Genomic DNA, 21,137 nt, shown 5'->3' with positions numbered 1-21,137 from the left:
CTCCATGGAATAAATGGCGCCATAATGTGCACATAGCCTAAGGCTCCAGCTTATCTCTCAGAGAAGCCAAAGAATTGGGTGTTGCGAATCAACATTCCGGATCCCTCTGCCCCCATTTCACCATCATCGTCGAAAGCGTCTTGACGCCTAGCACAAATCAGATGGTTGGCCGGTCCCATCTTTAATCTCAGTGTATAGGCTCCTGATCGCTTTCCGTTAGTTTTTAATATAGTTGTTCGGGGTAATGATGGTAATTACCTTGTCGGATGCATAGTGGTTCTTCTCTAGCAGAGAGTTTCCCAGGTCAATGCAGGTAGTGAAGCTGTCCGCTCGGGCGTCCACCTCAGCTTTAATGCTGAAGTGATTTTTAATGACTAAATCAGCCGATGATACGTCCCTATTGAAAGTGAATAATAAATGTTACTAATGGAATTAAGAGGAAATAACATCCCAATAAAATAATAATCACCGTCACAGCCTCACCGAGGTTTCTCTTGGGCATCAATCTGAAGATTGACAACATCCATCCATAGCATGAGATCTCTAACCATCCGGAAAAAGCGAAATTTCTCCCCGGTGTCCAAAAGCAGCTGGCGACGTGCACCACTGGCATCTTGCAGTTCTCCCCAGGCTTCGGTCACTGCCTGCTCATGCCTTTGTATGTCCGCAGCCTTTTCACCGGCGTAAGCTTTCTGAAGTCGGGCAGCGTCCTCCTGAACCTGCTTTACCTGCAAAAGAAGGGAATTTTGTTACTTACCGTAAATTCCTTTTCTTCTAGCTCCTATTGGGAGACCCAGACGATTGGGTGTATAGCACTGCCTCCGGAGGCCACACAAAGCATTACACTAAAAAGTGTAAGGCCCCTCCCCTTCTGGCTATACACCCCCAGTGGGATCACTGGCTCACCAGTTTTAGTGCAAAAGCAAGAAGGAGGAAAGCCAATAACTGGTTTAAACAAATTCACTCCGAAGTAACGTCGGAGAACTGAAAACCGTTCCACATGAATAACATGTGTACCCGAAAAACAACCAAAAATCCCGAAGGACAACAGGGCGGGTGCTGGGTCTCCCAATAGGAGCTAGAAGAAAAGGAATTTACGGTAAGTAACAAAATTCCCTTCTTCTTCGGCGCTCCATTGGGAGACCCAGACGATTGGGACGTCCAAAAGCTGTCCCTGGGTGGGTAAAGAAATACCTCATGTTAGAGCTGCACAGACAGCCCTCCCCTATGGGGAGGCAACTGCCGCCTGCAGGACCCTTCTACCTAGGCTGGCGTCCGCCGAAGCATAGGTATGCACCTGATGTTTGGTGAAAGTGTGCAGACTCGACCAGGTAGCTGCCTGGCACACCTGCTGAGCCGTAGCCTGGTGCCGTAATGCCTAGGGCGCACCCACGGCTCTGGTAGAATGGGCTTACAGCCCTGATGGAACCGGAAGCCCAGCAGAACAGTAGGCTTCAAGAATTGGTTCCTTGATCCATCGAGCCAGGGTGGATTTGGAAGCCTGCGACTCTTTACGCTGATTAGCGACAAGCACAGAGAGTGCATCCGAGCGGCGCAGAGGCGCCGTGCGGGAAATGTAGATTCTGAGTGCTCCCACCAGATCCAACAAATGCAAATCCATTTCATATCGATGAAATGGATGAGGCAAAAAGAAGGTAAGGAGATATCCTGATTGCGATGAAAAAGGGGATACCACCGTAGGGAGATCTCCGGAATCGGGCGCAGCACTGCCTTGCCTTGGTGAAACACCAGGAAGGAAGCTTTTGGATGACAGCGCTGCTAGCTCGGACACTCTCCTAAGAGACGTGACCGCTACCAGAAAGGCCTCTTTCTGGGAAAGTCGAGAGAGTGAAACATCTCTCAGAGGCTCGAAGGGCGGCTTCTGGAGAGCAATTAGTACCCTGTTCAGATCCCATGGGTCCAACGGCCGTTTGTACAGAGGGACAATGTGACAAACCTCCTGCAGGAACGTGTGTACCTGAGGAAGTGGTGCTAGGCGCTTCTGAAGCATACAGATAGCGCTGAGACTTGTCCTTTAAGGGAGCCGAGTGACAACGTTTTTCCAAACCAGATTGCAGGAAGGAAGGAAAAGTAGGGAATGCAAATGGGCAGGGAGACACTCCCTGAGCAGAGCACTAAGAGAAGAATATCCTCCACATCCTGTGGTAGATCTTGGCAGACGTCGGTTTTCTAGTCTGTCTCATGGTGGCAATGACGTCCTGAGATAATCCTGAAGACGCTAGGATTCAGGACTCAAAGGCCATACCGTCAGGTTCAGGGCCGTAGAATTCAGAAGGAAAAAACGGCCCTTGGGACAGTAAGTCCGGCCGGGCTGGTAGTGCCCACGGTTGGTAGACCGTGAGATGCCACAGATCCGGGGACTACGACCTCCTCGGCCAGTCTGTGGCGATGAGGATGGCGCGGCGGCAAACGGACCTGATGTTGCGTAGCCCTCTGGGCAGCAGTGTCAGAGGGGGAAACACATAGGTAGCTGGAACTGCGACCAAACCTGAACTAAGGCGTCTGCCGCCAGAGCTCTTTGATCTTGATACCGCGCCATGAAAATCGGAACCTTGTTGTTGTGCCGAGACGCTATTAGGTCGACGTTCAGCATCCCCCAGCGTTGACAGATTTCCTGAAAACCGTCCGGGTGAAGATACCCTTCCCCTGCGTCCATACCCTGGCAACTGAGGAAGTCTGCTTCCCAGTTATCTGCGCCCGGGATGTGAACTGCGGATATGGTGGATGCTCTGTCTTCCACCCCCATCAGACTCCGCCGGACTTCCTGGGAGGCTTGCTGACTGCGTGTTCCGCCTTGGTGGAAGATGTATGCCACCGCTGTGGAGTTGTCCGACTGAATTCGGATGTGTGTGCTTTCCAGCCACGGCTGGAAGGCTTGCAGGGCAAGATACACTGCCCAGATTTCCAGCACATTGATTTGAAGGATGGACTCCTCTGAAGAGAGTCCTTGACCGTCTGAGAAGGGGAACGTTCCTTCTAGGGACGTCGACTTCCCATCCCATTGGCAAAGAATGCCACATTGGAGTGGACGCAGATGAAACTGCGCGAAAGTGACTGCCTCTGCATGAGGCGTGTTAAGGAGTGTGACTGGCCGTGAAGGAGAGACTGCACCCCCGTCTGTAGTGAACGCTGTTTGTCCAGCGGAAGCTTCACTATCGCTGAGGGAGCGTGACACTCCATGCCCAGATATGTCAGCGATTGGGTCGGTGTCAGATTTAACCTTGAGAAGTTGATGATCCACCCGAAACTCTGGAGAGTCTCCAGCGCTACGCTCAGGCTGTGTTGGCATGCCTCTTGAGAGGGTGCCTTGACAAGTCGACCGTCCAAGGAAGGATCACCGAGTGACCCTGAGAGTGCAGGACTGCTCCCACTGCTGCCCTGAACTTGGTGAAACTCCGTAGGGCTGTCGCCAGACCGAAGGGCAGGGTTACGAACTGAAGATGCTCGTCTTCAATAACGAAACGTAGCAAACGTTGGTGCTCTGGAGCAATCGGCACGTGGAGATAAGCATCCTGATGTCTATTGATGCTAGGAAATCTCCTTGAGACATTGAGGCAATGACGGAGCGGAGGGATGCCCTCCGGAACCGCCTGGCCTTCACGTGCTTGTTGAGCAGTTTTAGGTCCCCCACAATCAGATTGGAGGAAAAACCGTGTCTTGTTCCTGAAGAGGAACAGGAATTACCACTCATTCTGCCTGCAGAAGAGCATCGGCTCGGTGGGTAGGTGGGGAAGTTCTGAAGAATCGAGCCGGAGGCCGAGAACAGAACTCTATCCTGTACACGTGAGACACAATGTCTCTCACCCACCGGTCTGTGACCTGTGGCAGCTAAATGTCGCCAAGGCGAGAGAGTCTGCCACCAACCGCGGATGCGGAGAGAGAGCTTAAAGTCATGAGGAGACCGCCTTGGAAGCGGTTCCTCTGGCTGCCTTCCTTGGGCGTGATTGAGCCCGCCTGGAATCTGAGCCCCTCTGAGCCTTTTGAGCCCTTTTGGACTAGGACAATTTGGACCTGCCCGAGCCTGGGAAGGACCGAAACCTCGACTGTCTCTCACGGACAGCATTAATAGGGTAAGTCGCAATGCAGACATTGCGAGGATAAGGACGCTACCTGCGGCACAGATGTACCTGTGCTCAAGACCAGCTGCGCAAGACCAGCTGACATAGCTTAGAGTGCCCATACGGCTGCGAATGCCGGAGCAACCGACACGCCGATAGCTTCATAGACAGATTTCAACCAGAGGTCCATCTGTCTGTCAATGGCATCTTTAAGTGAAGTCCCATCTCCACTGCAACTATGGATCTAGCCGCAAGCCTGGAGATTGGGGGAGCCGCCTTTGGACCCTGGGTCCAGCGCCTGACCACGTCAGGGGGAAAGGGATAACATGTATCTTTAATACATTTGGAGAAACGCTTATCTGGTAAGCGTGGTGATCCTGAACTGCTTCACTGAAGTCAGCGTGGCCAGAAAAGTACTCAATGTACGCTTGAGATACTGAAATGGGATTTCTCCTGCTGGGAAGCTGACTCCTCCACTGAAGGAGCTGGGGGAGAGATATCCAACATGCCATTGCTGGACGCTATAAGATCATTCCCCATGGCGTCACCATCCGGTGTATCCGGATTGAGAGCGGTGTCAGGATCAAAGTCCTGATCAGCTACGTCTGCCTCATCATACAGAGAGTCCTCTGCTGTGACCCTGACTAGTGATGAGGCCGAGTGCCGCCCCCAGCGAGCTCGCTTAGGCTGTCTGGGACTGTCGTCCGTGTCAGAGCCTACACCTTGGCAAGATTGCCCATGGCCTGTCTGGACTGCAAGTCACTATCCCATGACAATCTATCAGCCGAAACTGCAACACCGTCCCTGTCCATGGACAGGATTCACAGGTGGTTCCTTTGGCCACCTCTAGTAGAGACCCCGGCTGACCAAGTGCTACAGAGGAGCATTGCACACAACGGGGGTCAGTGGAACTTGCGGTGGAACAGTATCACATGCAGTAAAAGCAGCATAGAAAGCCTGTGTTGCTTATTTGCTGCTGTAGTCTAGCCATCTAGGAGCATATAGCCGAGAATAGCGACCGTACAGTGCAATGTATAGCATACAAGCATAAAGTACAAATGAGCCCTTCAGCACATGCAATATGAGCAGCTTAGAAAGCCTGTGCCTTGGCACCCTTGCTTTTTTGCTGCTGTAGACTAGCCATCCAGGAGAATATCTCCAAGAGTAGCGACCGTACAGTGCAATGTATAGCATACAAGCATAAGTACAAATAAACACTTCAGCACATGCAATACAAGCAGCCTAGAAAAACTGTGCCTTAGCACCTTTGCTTTTTTGCTGCTGTAGTCTAGCCATTCGAGGAGAATATAGCCAAGAATAGCGACCGTACAGTGCAATGTATAGCATACAAGCATAAGTACAAATGAACACTTCAGCACATGCAATACAAGCAGCATAGAAAGCCTGTGCCTTAGCACCTTAGCTGTTTTGCTGCTGTTGTCTAGCCATCTAGAAGCATATAGCCAAGAATAGCGACCGTACAGTGCAATGTATAGCATACAAGCATAAGTACAAATGAACACTTCAGCACATGCAATACAAGCAGCATAGAAAGCCTGTGCCTTAGCACCCTTGCTTTTTTGCTGCTGTTGTCTCGCCATCTAAGAGGGCATATAGCCAAAAATAGCGACCTACAGTGCAGTGTAAGCTAAAATACAAATGGACACAACGTATATAGTGGGGTCAGCACTTCAGGTGCTGCTTACCGCCCGCCTATAGGCGGGTGTGTGGTCGCCAGAGTCCTGTGACTGGTTGCCCAGAGCTTGTCTCCGTTCTCCAGCTCGGACTGCAGGAATGGCTGCCGGCGTCCTTCTCCAGCTCGTGTGACGAGGGGCGGGCCGTAGGCGTGCCCCAGGCAAGAGCGGGAAACCGGCGTCCCACTGTGTCCAGTGAAGGGGGCTGGAGAATGCAAAGCAGACTCCAGCCCTCGGCGCTGACTGTCTGTACAGCGTCCCGCCTCTCCCCTGACTGGCAGGGCTGGGGGCGGGAACGAAACGGAAACTAGGCCGCAAAGCCGGGGACTCGAGTAATAAGCGCGGCCGTCCTATGTGCACGGCCAGCGCGGAGTCCCCGGCGCACCACAAGTCCCAGCCGCGCCACAGTGTAAAAACACCCAGCAGCGGCCCGGCGCGGCAGTTCCCAATACATAAATTCACACAGCAAAGCTGCCGTGAATAATAGCACGAGCGCTCCGCGCTGTTGTCCCCGGCGCACTAGCACTCCCAGCAATGCTGGTGTGTGTGTGCGCGATGTGTACGGGGACACAGAGTACCTTAATGTAGCAGGGCCCTGTCCCTGACGATACTCAGCTCCATATCCAGCAGGTTCTCTGGGTCTGTGGATGGAGCCCGGTCTCAGTGCCTGGAGACCTGTAAGATCCCACTTCCTCAGAGCCCCTCAGGGGGATGGGGAAGGAAAACAGCATGTGGGCTCCAGCCTCCGTACCCGCAATGGGTACCTCAACCTTAACAAACACCGCCGACATAAAGTGGGGTGAGAAGGGAGCATGCTGGGGGCCCTAGTATGGGCCCTCTTTTCTTCCATCCGACATAGTCAGCAGCTGCTGCTGACTAAACAGTGGAGCTATGCGTGGATGTCTGACCTCCTTCGCACAAAGCAGAAAACTGGTGAGCCAGTGATCCCACTGGGGGTGTATAGCCAGAAGGGGAGGGGCCTTACACTTTTTAGTGTAATGCTTTGTGTGGCCTCCGGAGGCAGTGCTATACACCCAATCGTCTGGGTCTCCCAATGGAGCGCCGAAGAAAACAAGGATTATAGTTTACAGCAAAATACAGATTCCGATTCAATATTCAAAGTGTTTATCTGGGATTAAATGGGTTTTCTCAAGATCTTAAAGAGTGCACCGTCCCCCTGCTTCAAGGAAGGGTGGTGCTCTCGAAGATTGACCGCTGTGCTGAGGGTCTACAGTGCAGTTAGTAGGAACGGCTTTGGAGGAGACCAGAGCCATGGAAGCTATCCAAATTCAGTCTGCTTCAAAGCAGTGCTTACAAGCTCTATAGGAAAGAGCTTGTAAGGGCTGCTGCCATTGCCTAGGAGACCAGCCACAGATAAGACTGCAGCAGTGACCGGAAACCTAGGAAATGAGTAACTCTGGTTGTTTTTGAGAATGGAAACGGTTTTTAGTAACTTGTAATTTGGAAAGTTGCTCGCTTGGACATGCACTTCTCTATTGAAAAGAACATTTTTTTAAAGTGGTTATGTCACCATGATAAATGAGTAAGCTCTGAGGTCACACAAGTTGGGATTGCTGGGTAAAATAGAAGACTTTCATGATGGGCTAGGATGTGATGGGTATGAAATCAGGTCTCTGCTTCTTAACAACATACATTTATGACTTGACTGATCGACTCACCTGTGCACTGAGCGCTTGGATATCGTGCTCGAATGTGGTGTGCATGCGCTGCATGGCCTCTGCCGTGTTCAGGTCTCTGCCGGTCTCTTCTGGTATTTGCTTCTGTTTGTCCTTTATTTGGCCCAGAGTCTCTCGAGCGTCCTGGTAGAAGCGGTGAAGCTCATAGGAGGCGGCCAACATCTGGCTCCGGGTATCAATCATCTCTAGGAGGTCAGCCCAGGCCTCGTTCAGGCCATCCTTCCATTCTGCCACAGTGGCATTTTCCGAATGTCCGGAGGAGATAAGATCATCAGCCATGAGGTTGACCGCGTCCACGCGCTCCTGTCCGATGTTACTTGTATCCCGAGAGAATTCACGGAATTTATCTCTCAGCATCTAGTTTAGAAACAGAAGAGAAGATACATTAGAAGAAATACTTTGAATCAATTATCACACATGGCCGAAAAGGTTAGTGACAGTAATATAAAATACTGAATTCTGTGTCCGCCACTGATGACATACGCACCGTTACATGCTCGTAATCTTGTCCCAGCTCGTGAGACGCCGCCACGACCTCCCGCTCCGAGATCCAGTGCTCCAAGTCTTCCACGTCTCTCCTAAGCTGGCAGAGTCTTTGGTGTTCCTGCAGCTTTCCACTTCGTTCTTCTGCCAGGTCCTTCAGACTGGCATACAGCTTGTCAACCTGCCCTTGGCGCAACGTAATCCGGTCACTAGTAATGAGGGAGAAAAATCTCTTTAAATTGAGATAAATCACTATCAATGCTGATAATTTTTAAAAGGTTGTCCACAGTCTGGTACAACCCCCCCCCTCTAATATACAAAGCTGGTGTGTGTGTGAGTGTGTGAGTGTGCGAGTGTGCGAGTGTGTGAGTGTGTGAGTGTGTGAGTGTGTGAGTGTGTGAGTGTGTGAGTGTGTGAGTGTGTGAGTGTCTGGGATTGGCAACCGCACCGTCGCAGCTACAGCCACAAAATTTTGCACACTCACACGTCTGGACCCCGAGAGCGTCATAGGCTATGTTGTGAGGCGAAATTTTAACCCCGTGCGTTCCAATTTACCAATCAATTTTGCCCCTATCTACATAATGGGGAAAAAGTGAAACGAAAAGTGTATCCGCACCGTCGCATTTACAATCACAAAATTTTGCACAGACACCTCATGTGACCCAGGGAACGTCGTAGACTGTTTTGACAGAAAAATTTAACCCCGCGTTTTACAGTTACTCTCCAAAAAACATGCCTCCATTAAAGTAAATAAAGCATGGAACTACTGGTTATTAGTAGGAGCTGTGATTGGTTGCTATAGGAACAAAAGACATTCATAGTATAAGAAGCTTATATGTGCGGTAATAAGATGTCGATGGAGAGACAGACGGGGAAAGAGACAGACGGGGAAAGAGACAGACGGGGAAAGAGACAGACGGGGAAAGAGACAGACGGGGAAAGAGACAGACGGGGAAAGAGACAGACGGGGAAAGAGACAGACGGGGAAAGAGACAGACGGGGAAAGAGACAGACGGGGAAAGAGACAGACGGGGAAAGAGACAGACGGGGAAAGAGACAGACGGGGAAAGAGACAGACGGGGAAAGAGACAGACGGGGAAAGAGACAGACGGGGAAAGAGACAGACGGGGAAAGAGACAGACGGGGAAAGAGACAGACGGGGAAAGAGACAGACGGGGAAAGAGACAGGCGGGGAAAGAGACAGGCGGGGAAAGAGACAGGCGGGGAAAGAGACAGGCGGAGCACATTACTTGGCCAATTTAGTTAAATCTGTGTGGAATATCTGTGGTGATGAAATATATGTTGTGAAATGCTTCTATTAGCTTAGTTTTTGCCTTTTAATAATTACATTTCTATCTGTTTTGTGGTTTTTGTGTGCATAATACATTTTTGTTAATACATTCTATTTTGTTAACAGTAGTTATTAACTCAGGCGAAGCCGGGTAGTACAGCTAGTATTATAGATATTTTATATTATATATATATATATATTTTTAGTAATTATATATATATATATATATATATATATATTTTTATTAAATATATATATTTTTATTAAATATATATATTTTTATTAAATATATATATTTTTATTAAATATATATATTTTTATTAAATATATATATATATATATATATTTTTATTAAATATATATATATATATATATATATATATATTTTTATTAAATATATATATATATATTTTTATTAAATATATATATATATATATATATATATATATATATATATATATATATATATATACACATATACATATACATATAAAATAATGTACATACATGCATACATACCTACCTACACACACACCTGCCGATCAGTTGTTCCTGGTGCCAGCTGGAAATGTGCAGTCCCAAAGTTGCTCCGTCTTGTAATCATGGCTGCTGTCGGGTACTGCACATCCACCTCCTATTGATATGAATGGGATACAGATGTGCAGTACCCGGCAGCGGCCGCTATCAGAAGATTGAGCAGCTCCGAAACTGAGGATTTCCAACTGTCTGCAATCGCCGGCGGCACTGTGAACAGTTGATTGGTGGTGGCCCGGGGTGATCATACATTAATGACGTATTCTATGGATACTCCATCAATGTAAAAGTAGTGGCCAACATCTTTAACTTAGCAAGTGGACTAAATTTAACCCTTTCCAATTAATTTTTTTTTCTGAATTTTTTAAAACACATGACCTGTCAAGGAAGAGCAGATAGTTGCTAGCTAAAGTCAGTACTAATCATCAGAACAAATGCAACCCCCCCCCCCCAAAAAAAAAAACCTCTGACATCGGAGCAGAACAGGAAAAAATCATGTCTGATGTTGGATAGGAAAGAGTTAACTGCACCCCTATGCATAAAAAAGTATGTATTCAGGAAAACCCCTTTAATTGATGTCAATCCCCCACTCTTCATTTCCTAAATGGTTAAGCCATCACTTCTTCCCCTGTTGAGAGTATGGGAAGTACAGACAGTTAGAACCACTTTTTAGCTACGGGGCGGGGCAGGAAGCTACTGGTTTGCTGCCTCGAAAATGTGAACAACAGTGGTGGTTAGGTCTTATGGCCTATTCTTTAAGCTGGTATTTCCATAGAAGATGACAACTTTGGGCGGCTCAGTGGTTAGCACTGTAAGGTAACTCAGTGGTTAGCACTGTAAGGTAACTCAGTGGTTAGCACGGTAAGGTAACTCAGTGGTTAGCACGGTAAGGTAACTCAGTGGTTAGCACGGTAAGGTAACTCAGTGGTTAGCACGGTAAGGTAACTCAGTGGTTAGCACGGTAAGGTAACTCAGTGGATAGCACGGTAAGGTAACTCAGTGGTTAGCACGGTAAGGTAACTCAGTGGTTAGCACGGTAAGGTAACTCAGTGGTTAGCACGGTAAGGTAACTCAGTGGTTAGCACGGTAAGGTAACTCAGTGGTTAGCAGGGTAAGGTAACTCAGTGGTTAGCACTGCAGTCTTGCAGCCCTGGGATCAAATCCCACCAAGGACAACATCTGCAAGCAGTGTGTATGTTCCCCCCGTGTTTTCCTGGGTTCCTCCGGTTTCCTCCCACACTCCAAAGACATACTGATAGGGAATTTAGATTGTGAGCCCCAATGGGGACAGTGAGGATGATGATGTATGTAAAGCGCTGTGGAATTAATGGCGCTATATAAGTGAATAAATGTTATTACTATAACTACAGCTTTTAATGTTCTATGGAGAGGCCGACACAGACGTCCTTCTCTATGTTCTGTACAACTTTGAGCACCATCTGCCATTTTACTGTAAATTCATAATTTTGAGAATGATAAATCTGATTTTTCCGATAAGATATTTCAAAGTTACTTATTTTCTTCCGTAGGAAAAAAAAAAAAATAAAAACATAAAATGGAGGATTGTGTTTAAATAAAAAGCAAATGAGGAAGGAAAAAAGAATAATGAAAAAAATGAGAAAAAGGGAATATTGATATAATAAGACTCAATCACTCCTGTTTGGATGCCATATATTACGAGATCTGGTGTCGCTCGTGACTTTCTTCTATTAGCCAGGTCGGACATCCCCCTACAAAGAGCTCTGTGGGATTGTCATATAGTCACTGGCTGCCGAGCAAAACCATAAGGCTAATTATTCTTAATTAGGCCAAGTCGTGTCCTAAATTCAAAACGAATATCAACTTTATATTAAAAGTAGGCTGATATTCTTTTTTTAAGTTCCCTAATACATTATGTCAAATCAGGAGGAAAGTTTTACAATCTTGTACAGCGGCCAATGGAAACAGCCCCATCATGGACCACCTAACAGAAGTCTGATTTCTCCAGGATGACTTAAAAGGGGTATTCCAATATCCAAGATCCTACCCCAATATATAGAAGGTGTAATGATAATATTAGCAAATACCTCCAATTAGAAATGTAGTATAGTTCTCCTGATATAGCCATGTCTCTTACCTCATGTGCAGGGCATTGCAGGATGTTAGTTATTCATGGTTGCAAACACACACACACACAAATATGTGTGGTTACAACCACACATATAGTGAGTTAGTTGCTAGTGGTCATAACCACAACTACTAGCAACTAACGGCCAACTATATGTATGGTTGTAACCATGGATAGCTAAGGTCCTGCAATGCCCTGCACATGAGGTGAAGTGACATAATGAATCAGAAGAACGATACTACATTTCTAATTGGAGGTATTTACTAATATCATTATTACACCTACTATATATTGGAATAGGATCTTGGAGATGGGAATACCCCTGTCATGCTTTATGGAGCAATAACCCCCCCTGGTTCTACATATGTGACGTATATTTATCCTGGAAGCGTCAGTATGAAACCAGATTGATGTCTAAGAAAAATGTGATCAAAAGAGGAATAATAATAATAATAATAATAATAATAATAATAATAAATAATAATAAATAATAATAAATAACACAATAAAAATAATAAAATAAAAAATAATAAAAATACATAAAATACTACTAATAAATAAAAATAAATAATTTTAATAAATAAAAATAAATAATACATAATAAAATACTACAAATACATTATTATTAATAATAATAATAATAATTAAAAAAAAAGTGACCTTTCTGGGTGTCCTCTGGAGACCATGTCTCGGCTGGAGTTGGCAAGTTGGTGAATGGTCTCCGCATAATCATCGAGGGCCTGCTCCATAACCAGGTGCTTCTTCAGCATCGCCTGCGCCCCAATCTCATCCTATAGCATTATATACAGAAGAAGTGAGAAGAACATACAATACTTATATCATTTCCCTAATCAGTGCCGGCTCGTGTTATAACCTTGGCCTTCTCCTCGGACATCATGTGCAGCTCCTGTTCTCCCATCCAGGCCTCGGCCTCTGCGGCATCAGCATAGAACTGTTGTGCGGCGTGGGATTCCTCCAGACGTCCGTGCCTCTTTGCCGCCTCGGTAGTGAGTTCCTCCCATGTGCTCCCCAGCAGCTCCAGCCTCTCCCCGATCTCCTGATCATCAAGGGCGCTGTTCTTCACCACAGATTTCCCCTTTTCTAATATATCGTCAATCCGCGGCCGATGTCCTTGGATCTCCTTTTGCAGCGTCTGTGGGACAGAAAAGCCAAACATGTAAGATTCATATATACTTATTTCCTTAAGATGGACGCTCATTCTTGCCAGCCGCTTGTCCTTCAGGGTTTGCATTGCTAATCCAGAGCGGTGGCTTCTTCATTCTCAGGACTTGTGGACGACTGGAAGTCATCCTCCACTGATAAAAGGTAGTAGTGATAGATCCTAGCTCTACGGTATCATGTAAGCATGGACACTGAACTGACAAAACTACTAGATGGTGCTGTCTGCCCACACTGCGCCCTACTGCCTTCAGTTTCTGTTACCTGCATTGTCTGGCTATCTACCCCTTCCAGGAGGACTTTCGTCTTTGGACACCAAGTGAGGAGAGCTCCAGTTTATTTTCCTTGTACATTAGATTTACTACGATATAGTAAAAATTACACTGGATGAGAAGTGCCCAATTTATTTGCAGAGATTCATCTGTGCTCAGATAATACATCTATATCAAGATTCTGATTAGACAGTGTGATTATTATTATTATTACACAGGTGTGCCTTAGGCTGGCCAGTATAATTATTGCACAGATGTGCCTTAGGCTGGCCAGCATGATTATTGCACAGGTATGCCTTAGGCTGGCCAGCATGATTATTGCACAGGTGTTCCTTAGGCTGGCCAGCATGATTACTGTACAGGCGTGCCTTAGGCTTGCCAGCATGATTATTGCACAGGTGTACCTTAGGCTTGCCAGCATGATTATTGCATAGGTGTACCTTAGGCTTGCCAGCATGATTATCGCATAGGTGTACCTTAGGCTGGCCAGCATGATTATTGCACAGGTGTGCCTTAGGCTTGCCAGCATGATTATTGCACAGGTGTACCTTAGGCTTGCCAGCGTTATTATTGCACGGGTGTGCCTTAGGCTTGCCAGCATGATTATTGCACAGGTGTGCCTTAGGCTTGCTAGCATGATTATTGCACAGGTATGCCTTAGGCTGGCCAGCATGATTATTGCACAGGTGTTCCTTAGGCTGGCCAGCATGATTACTGTACAGGCGTGCCTTAGGCTTGCGAGCATGATTATTGCACAGGTGTACCTTAGGCTTGCCAGCATGATTATTGCATAGGTGTACCTTAGGCTTGCCAGCATGATTATGGCATAGGTGTACCTTAGGCTTGCCAGCATGATTATTGCACAGGTGTGCCTTAGGCTTGCCAGCATGATTATTGCACAGGTGTACCTTAGGCTTGCCAGCGTGATTATTGCACGGGTGTGCCTTAGGCTTGCCAGCGTGATTATTGCACAGGTGTGCCTTAGGCTGGCCAGCATGATTATTGCACAGGTAAGCCTTAGGCTGGCCACAATAAAAGGCCACTCTAAAATGTGCAGTTTTATCACACAGTACAATACAATAGATGTCGTAAGGTTTGAGGGATCATGCAATTGGCACTTGTGTACATAGAAAAAGTCTTTGCTCTTGGAGTTCAGCTCATGAAAAATGGGAGCAAAAAAACAAAAGTATTGCATTTATATTTTTGTTCAGTGTATAAATAAATATATTTTTATTATACAAGTGCACATTTAATAAGTACCATGACAACCCCCCCCCTCTGTGCATACTGTACAGAACCCTAAAGAAGCTCCTCTACCCTACAGAGAAAGTGGTCCTCATCTTCCAGCAGATCTTCCTGACTTTATTATGTAAGGACTTCTTTTCTCCATATTCTCCATTATTTTTGTTTCTTAATTTACACTTTTTTTTGCTATTCCTCCGTGCCACTCAGTCAAACATGTGCACGTTCAGCCGATGGTTCATGTGTCCTCAATGGGGACAGAGGTATAAGCTGTTGCCGACGCTCCCCTGGCGGTGGCTTTTCTTCCTTACACTCAGGTATGTTTAAATTAAACATCTGAATCTCCATCTATTCCTCCCCCCATACAATGCCAAAAAATGCATACAGTGAAAAAAAATGCAAACCTTCACCCCGCTGAGCAGTATATTGCCGCAGCCTACCTGGTTTTTCTTTATAAGTAGCTGTACGGATGGCAGATCCTTCCCGTGTTCTGTAGAAATGGCCATCGGCTTCCGCTCCTTCACCCAAAGCTGGAAGAAGCAGGACAATCTGTTAGTAACACTTCTGTAATATTGCACTTTTTTGGGTACATACGTTGCTTGTAGCATTTCTTACTATTTCATCTTCCAGATCTCTATTAAACTGGTGCCCCTCCTTGGACGCCAGCAACAACTTCCTCCGCTCATTAAGTGGGGCGCGCAGTTCGGAGAACTTAGTGGCGACCGTCCGGTTCTTGGAATCCACTTCTACTATGTTGGCGTCCTCTTGGCCCAGGGCCTGAGCCTGGCTCTGGATCGCCTCAAGCTCCTTTTCCCGGATTTCCATCTGATTTTCCAGCATCTGAAGACATGAAAAAAACAAAAAGTGTGAACCGTAGAGAAACAAGAAGCTGGAAGACGAGAAACACAACTCAATGGGTGGATCACAAGATCGGCGGCCAAGAGAGGTTCTTCAACTTTGTATTTTAGGACATTGTCCGACTGTGTCTGGCGTGATTTCCTTGCGCATGCACTTGATCCACACCAATTAGGCCAGGCAGCAGGCAACTAGTGATATCTGATTAAGGCGGACTTTGCACGTTGCGACATCGGTAACAATGTGTTACCGATGCTGCAGCGATAGTCCCGCCCCCGTCGCATGTGCGATATCTAGTGAAAGATGCCGTAGCGATTATTATCGCTACGGCAGCTTCACACGCACATACCTGCCGTGCGACGTCCCTCTGGCCGGCGACCCGCCTCCTTCCTTAGGGGAGCGGGTCGTGCGGTGTCACAGCGACGTCACACGGCAGGCGGCCAATTGAAGCGGAGGGGCGGAGATTAGCAGGATGTAAACATCCCGCCCACCTCCTTCCTTCTCATTGCAGCCGGCGGCAGGTAAGGTGATGTTCCTCGCTCCTGCGGCTTCATACACAGCGATGTGTGCTGCCGCAGGAGCGAGGAACAACATCGTACCTGTCGCACCATCGGCATTATGGAAATGTCGGAGGCTGCAGCGATGATACGATAACGACGCTTTTGCGCTCGTTCATTGTATCAAAAAGGTTTTACACGTTGCGATATCGACTGCGACGCCGGATGTGCGTCACTTTTGATTTGACCCCATCGACATCGCACGTGCAATGTCGCAACGTGCAAAGCCGCCCTAAGAGTTCACCCTAACAATTGTATCAAAATAATAAAAGGCAGATAAAACCGAAAACACTCAAGTGACACCGATCCGAAGAGGAGGAAAATCAGTATAATATTAAGTAGCTTCTAGAGTCAAAACATTGTGATCAGGAGATTCTGAGCCGTCTAGAGGAATCGCTCACACTTCTACAAGATCACACTTATAGTTTGGCATTGCACAGAGGCCGTGTTGGGAGGTCTGGCATCATCAGAAGATGCCCATGGCAAATTAGGTTTCGAGCATGTCGTTACAAAACGGAGTGAGAGGTTACAGATTAATAGGAATTTATCCATTTAATGTATCCATTATATCTGCTCTTTGTAAAACAAACAAGTTTTTTTTTTCCCCCCATAAAGATCAGAGTTAGGCCTAAGACAGACGGCATGAAAATCAGAGTGAGTGGAATGCGATAAAACATCACGTTCCACTCGGACCACTATTACCCTATGTGCCAGCACCCATGAGCGATTATTTTCTCAGCCCTAATAGCACCGAGAAAAGAATCGGAGCATGCTGTGATTATAATGCGATCATTGTTTCTCTCGCACCCATTCAAGTGTATGGGGAGAGAGAAAGATCGCACTGCACTCGCAATATACCAGTGTACCGCGAGTGCAGGGCGAGAATGGCAATAGCCGGCAACGGAGGAGAGAGGGAGATAAATCCCTCCCTCAGTGCCGGCCCAACCCTCCTCAGTGCCGGAACGCCCCCCGCAGCTGTGGTTCGATCGCACGACCGGACCTTAGTCGCATTGACACTTGGCTCCTGCCGTGCTGCCAGCATGAGCCAAGTATCACGCAAGGATCGCATTAGTCCCCAGTGTGGCCCCGGCCTTAATCTCAGATTACAACAAAAACACAACAAAACCACCACCACCACCAACAAAACCACGAGCAACAACAAAAACACTCCAGGAGCAACAACAACAAAAACACTCCAGGAGCAACAACAACAAAAACACTCCAGGAGCAACAACAACAAAAACACTCCAGGAGCAACAACAACAAAAACACTCCAGGAGCAACAACAACAAAAACACTCCAGGAGCAACAACAACAAAAACACTCCAGGAGCAACAACAACAAAAACACTCCAGGAGCAACATCAAAAACACTCCAGGAGCAACATCAAAAACACTCCAGGAGCAACATCAAAAACACTCCAGGAGCAACAACAAAAACACTCCAGGAGCAACAACAAAAACACTCCAGGAGCAACAACAAAAACAAAAACACTCCAGGAGCAACAACAAAAACACTCCAGGAGCAACAACAAAAACACTCCAGGAGCAACAACAAAAACACTCCAGGAGCAACAACAAAAACAAAAACACTCCAGGAGCAACAACAAAAACACTCCAGGGAGAGGAGGGTAGACCGTGCAGTTACAATGCTGGATAGTTGCTCAATCCAATGCGGTTACCTGCACCAATCAGTAGAACAGGACAGCTTTATCCCCATTCGGGTACATCCCAATGATCAGTATTTGCCGCGTTTTGGATACAGGGTGTTTTTGCCAAGTCCAAAAGTCTGTGTTGAACAGTACAAGCACAGTGGATGGGATATATAGAAATCTCATGCCCATAAACTGACCTGTGGTGCGGCTTCCCGAGCTCCCGCATGTCATTTTATACTTGCATAGATGCGAGTGTTCTTGGAGGAGAACACAACGAAAATCTGCAGCGCCGAGAACCCTGATCATGGGCACGTACGCTGTGTTCTCCAGCAAACACTCGCATCTCTGCAGAAGACACACTGTGTCCAGAATGTAACTTGTGCTGATTGTGGGGGTGTAGCCGTAGAATAGATCGGCAGTGCCCATACTCAAACGCTGCCCAATTCATTCCCTATGGTGCTGCCAAGTGTTGCACTCGGATTGTTCTGGCAGCTCCATAAGGAATAAACGGAGCAGTGGTCTGCATGCAAACTGCATTATATTGTTTAATAGGGGATAAGAGTGCCCTATGGAGGGATAAAATGCCTCATTCTGCTGATCGGTGGATAAATCCCCATCGATCAGTAAGGACAAGTAAAGCAAGTTCCTAATTAGTTGCCATTTTTATATGCCGTGATCTCATTAGTGCACAGACACTTGTAAGTGCTACGTCCCATTGTCAGCCATCTTTTTTTGACTGTATGAACAGGAACAGTTCTAACAAAATTAATGCAAAGTAGTCCGGAAACAACTCTACAGTACTGTCCTCCTCCGCACCAGTGAGTCTTCAGGCACGCCGTGAGACAATGAGAAATATAAATGCCAATATGTACACATAGTGAAAAAAATTGGGATCACAAAATTATCAAAATACATGGGGAAGGATCCATAAGCCATTCCATGAATAGAGATGTATTACAAAAGGAGAACACTGGAGTGTAGGACTAAAAACTATTATTTTATTGAATCAGAATATGAAAATGTACAAGATGAAAAAAGTCCACACAAGAAATTCTAGGTAAATACAATACCCCTGAAGAAGCAAGATCACAAACAGACGAAACGTGCGTTGGGGCTTTTCCTTTTTGACTTCCGAGTCCGATGCACTTTATGGATAAGGTTGATCTTGATTATACATATATATTACCTTATGGGAGGACATCCTATACATATACATGTACATGTACATATATATATATATATATATATATATATATATATATATATATATATATATATATATATATATATGTACCTACAGCGGTCTTTTATCTCTATATGTGAGTATTTTTTACCAATTATAAACAATAGCTATCTACCGCGCTATTGGTTGTATTTTATTTACCTACAATTTCTTGTGCGGTCTTTGTTCATCTTGTACATTTTGATTCAATAAAATAATACTGTTTTTAGCCATATACTCTAGTGTTCTCCTTTGTCGTACAGGCAGCAAGACCAAACTGCTAGTCTGAACTGTCACTTAATCAGGACCTGTCGTCCCCCTCCCCACTCACTCACCAGTAAAACAGCAGTTAATGAAAATGGATATTGATTACAATAGAGAACCTAAAAATAATAGTGATTACATATAAGAATGCCCTCCTACCTGTTGCTTGTTTAACAGTATGTTCACACTGGTGAGATCTTTCCCATAATCATCGGATTGGAGCTGACCCTCCAGGTTTTGCAGCCAGCCTTCTAATGCGGAGCAGCTCTGTGTGAACAGCTCCGCCCTGTTGGCATCGAACAGACACTGCGCTTTACCCTGGGTGGTGGATTCCAACTCGTCCCAAAGAGCGTGCAGGGAATCCAGCTTCTCTCGCACGACTTCTTCAAGTTCTGGCTTTTCGGCAATGAGCTGCTGCCCTTCCTGCAAAAGAATCATATGATTTTAGCCAAAATGAGGTGAAATCGATGTCAATGAGAAACAGGAACCATGTGGATGGGGAAAAAAAAAAAAAAAAAGGAGGGATTGGACATGTTGGATTTTCAACATGCCCGATCCTTTGTTTTAATTGTCATTTGGAACAGTATAATCCCTTCTACTTATTACAATATAGATGAAGGAGACAATATAAGGCCTGTTTATTACAAAGGCGAGAAAAAATTGTGGCCGGTCAAACAAGTGTTTGGCCATCATCCTTTTAGGGTAAAAAGTATTAGCCGTAAATACTGATTATCGGTCACCTTGTCTATTTTGTCCAGCCAGTCTTTGTTGGATGCCAGCTCCGCCATGAAGGCTTGGTGCTTCTGCCACTTGCTGTGAAGGTTGCGAGCTTCATCGTACGAGACGTCCTGAGCCGTCAACATCTTCTCATTAATCCACAGGGTCAACTGCAACAAAGACACGGAATATACTCCTGTACTACAACATCTACATTTAACCCCTTAATTTCACAACCAATTTTCATTTTTTTTTGTACCTTCCTAGTCCCAAGAGCCACAACTTTTTATTTTTTTTTTTCCATAGATGAAAACATTTTTTCTTTAGTGGAATAAGTTGTAGTTTTCAACGACCCCATTCCATTTACCAAATAATGTAGAGATGCGGCGATCCCAAATATTCTTTTGTTACATTTAAGAATTTCTTTATTTTTACATTTTTTGATTATATTTTTAAAAGCAATTTCTTAAAATGCTCACTATTTTTTTTTTAGTTCTAAAAGTGCTGTGGAATTTATTGCTGCAATATAAATAATTTATTTTTTTTTCCCTACAAAAGTGGATTTTTCACTTGAAGCCACTCAGTAAAAATCACAATCTATGACCCTCAGCCTATGGATAGACTTCTTAAAGGGGACCATCCACCAAGATTTTCCTATATAAACTAAAGCCAGTGCTATACTGGCGCTATCATGCTGATTCTATACATACCTTTAGTTATGAGATCGGATGTATAGTTTCTGATATATAGGCAAGTAAAGTTTGTGAAATGCACTGCTTATGTCACCACCATCTTGGAGAGCTTAAAGAGGACCGACCACAACAATTTTCCTATATAAACTAAAGCAAGTGCTATACTGGTGCCATCATGCTGATTCCATACATCCCTTTAGTTGTGAGATCGGATGTATAGTTTCTGAAATATAAGCAAGTAAAGTTTGTGAAATGCACTGGTATTTGATTGATAGGTGCTGTAGAATATCTAATAGGTGGGTCAGGTTTTCCTAGTTATTCCCGCCCCCGTCTGCCTGCCTGACCTTCCTCCCCCCCTGTAATAACAGAGAAAGGGAAAGTATAGACAGGAAGGCAGAGAGGGGTGGGAATAACTAGTAAAACCCAACCCACCTATTAGATATTCTGTAGCTGCTATTAATCAAATAACAGTGCATTTCACAAACTTTACTTGCCTGTATTTCAGAAACTATACATCCAATCTCACAACTAAAGGTATGTATAGAATCAGCATGATAGCCCCAATATAACACTGGCTTAAGTTATATAGCAAAATTCT

The 21,137-nt window shown here is 45.7% G+C and overlaps 2 protein-coding genes across 4 annotated transcripts in view; one reads left to right on the top strand and one right to left on the bottom strand.

The window, feature by feature from the left end:
- RCE1 (Ras converting CAAX endopeptidase 1) overlaps window positions 1-21,137 on the top strand; it is a 433,314-nt gene that overhangs the window by 75,978 nt on the left and 336,199 nt on the right. The window lies entirely within an intron of this gene.
- The window catches only part of SPTBN2 (spectrin beta, non-erythrocytic 2), a 279,074-nt gene that overhangs the window by 34,851 nt on the left and 223,086 nt on the right, over window positions 1-21,137 (bottom strand). For both annotated transcript variants that reach the window (XM_075326530.1, XM_075326531.1), the window contains exons 19-28: window positions 19,871-20,017; window positions 19,290-19,553; window positions 15,194-15,418; window positions 15,019-15,108; window positions 12,760-13,038; window positions 12,546-12,676; window positions 7,958-8,162; window positions 7,453-7,827; window positions 484-728; window positions 259-397 (exon numbers count right to left, since the gene is read on the bottom strand). In XM_075326530.1, coding sequence (XP_075182645.1) covers window positions 259-397; window positions 484-728; window positions 7,453-7,827; window positions 7,958-8,162; window positions 12,546-12,676; window positions 12,760-13,038; window positions 15,019-15,108; window positions 15,194-15,418; window positions 19,290-19,553; window positions 19,871-20,017 — 2,100 coding nt within the window. The remainder of the gene's footprint in view (window positions 1-258; window positions 398-483; window positions 729-7,452; window positions 7,828-7,957; window positions 8,163-12,545; window positions 12,677-12,759; window positions 13,039-15,018; window positions 15,109-15,193; window positions 15,419-19,289; window positions 19,554-19,870; window positions 20,018-21,137) is intronic.

The sequence above is a fragment of the Anomaloglossus baeobatrachus genome, chromosome 10 (genome assembly GCF_048569485.1).
Source record: "Anomaloglossus baeobatrachus isolate aAnoBae1 chromosome 10, aAnoBae1.hap1, whole genome shotgun sequence".
Taxonomy (NCBI): domain Eukaryota; kingdom Metazoa; phylum Chordata; class Amphibia; order Anura; family Aromobatidae; genus Anomaloglossus; species Anomaloglossus baeobatrachus.
This window is presented reverse-complemented; position numbering and strand designations above follow the sequence as displayed.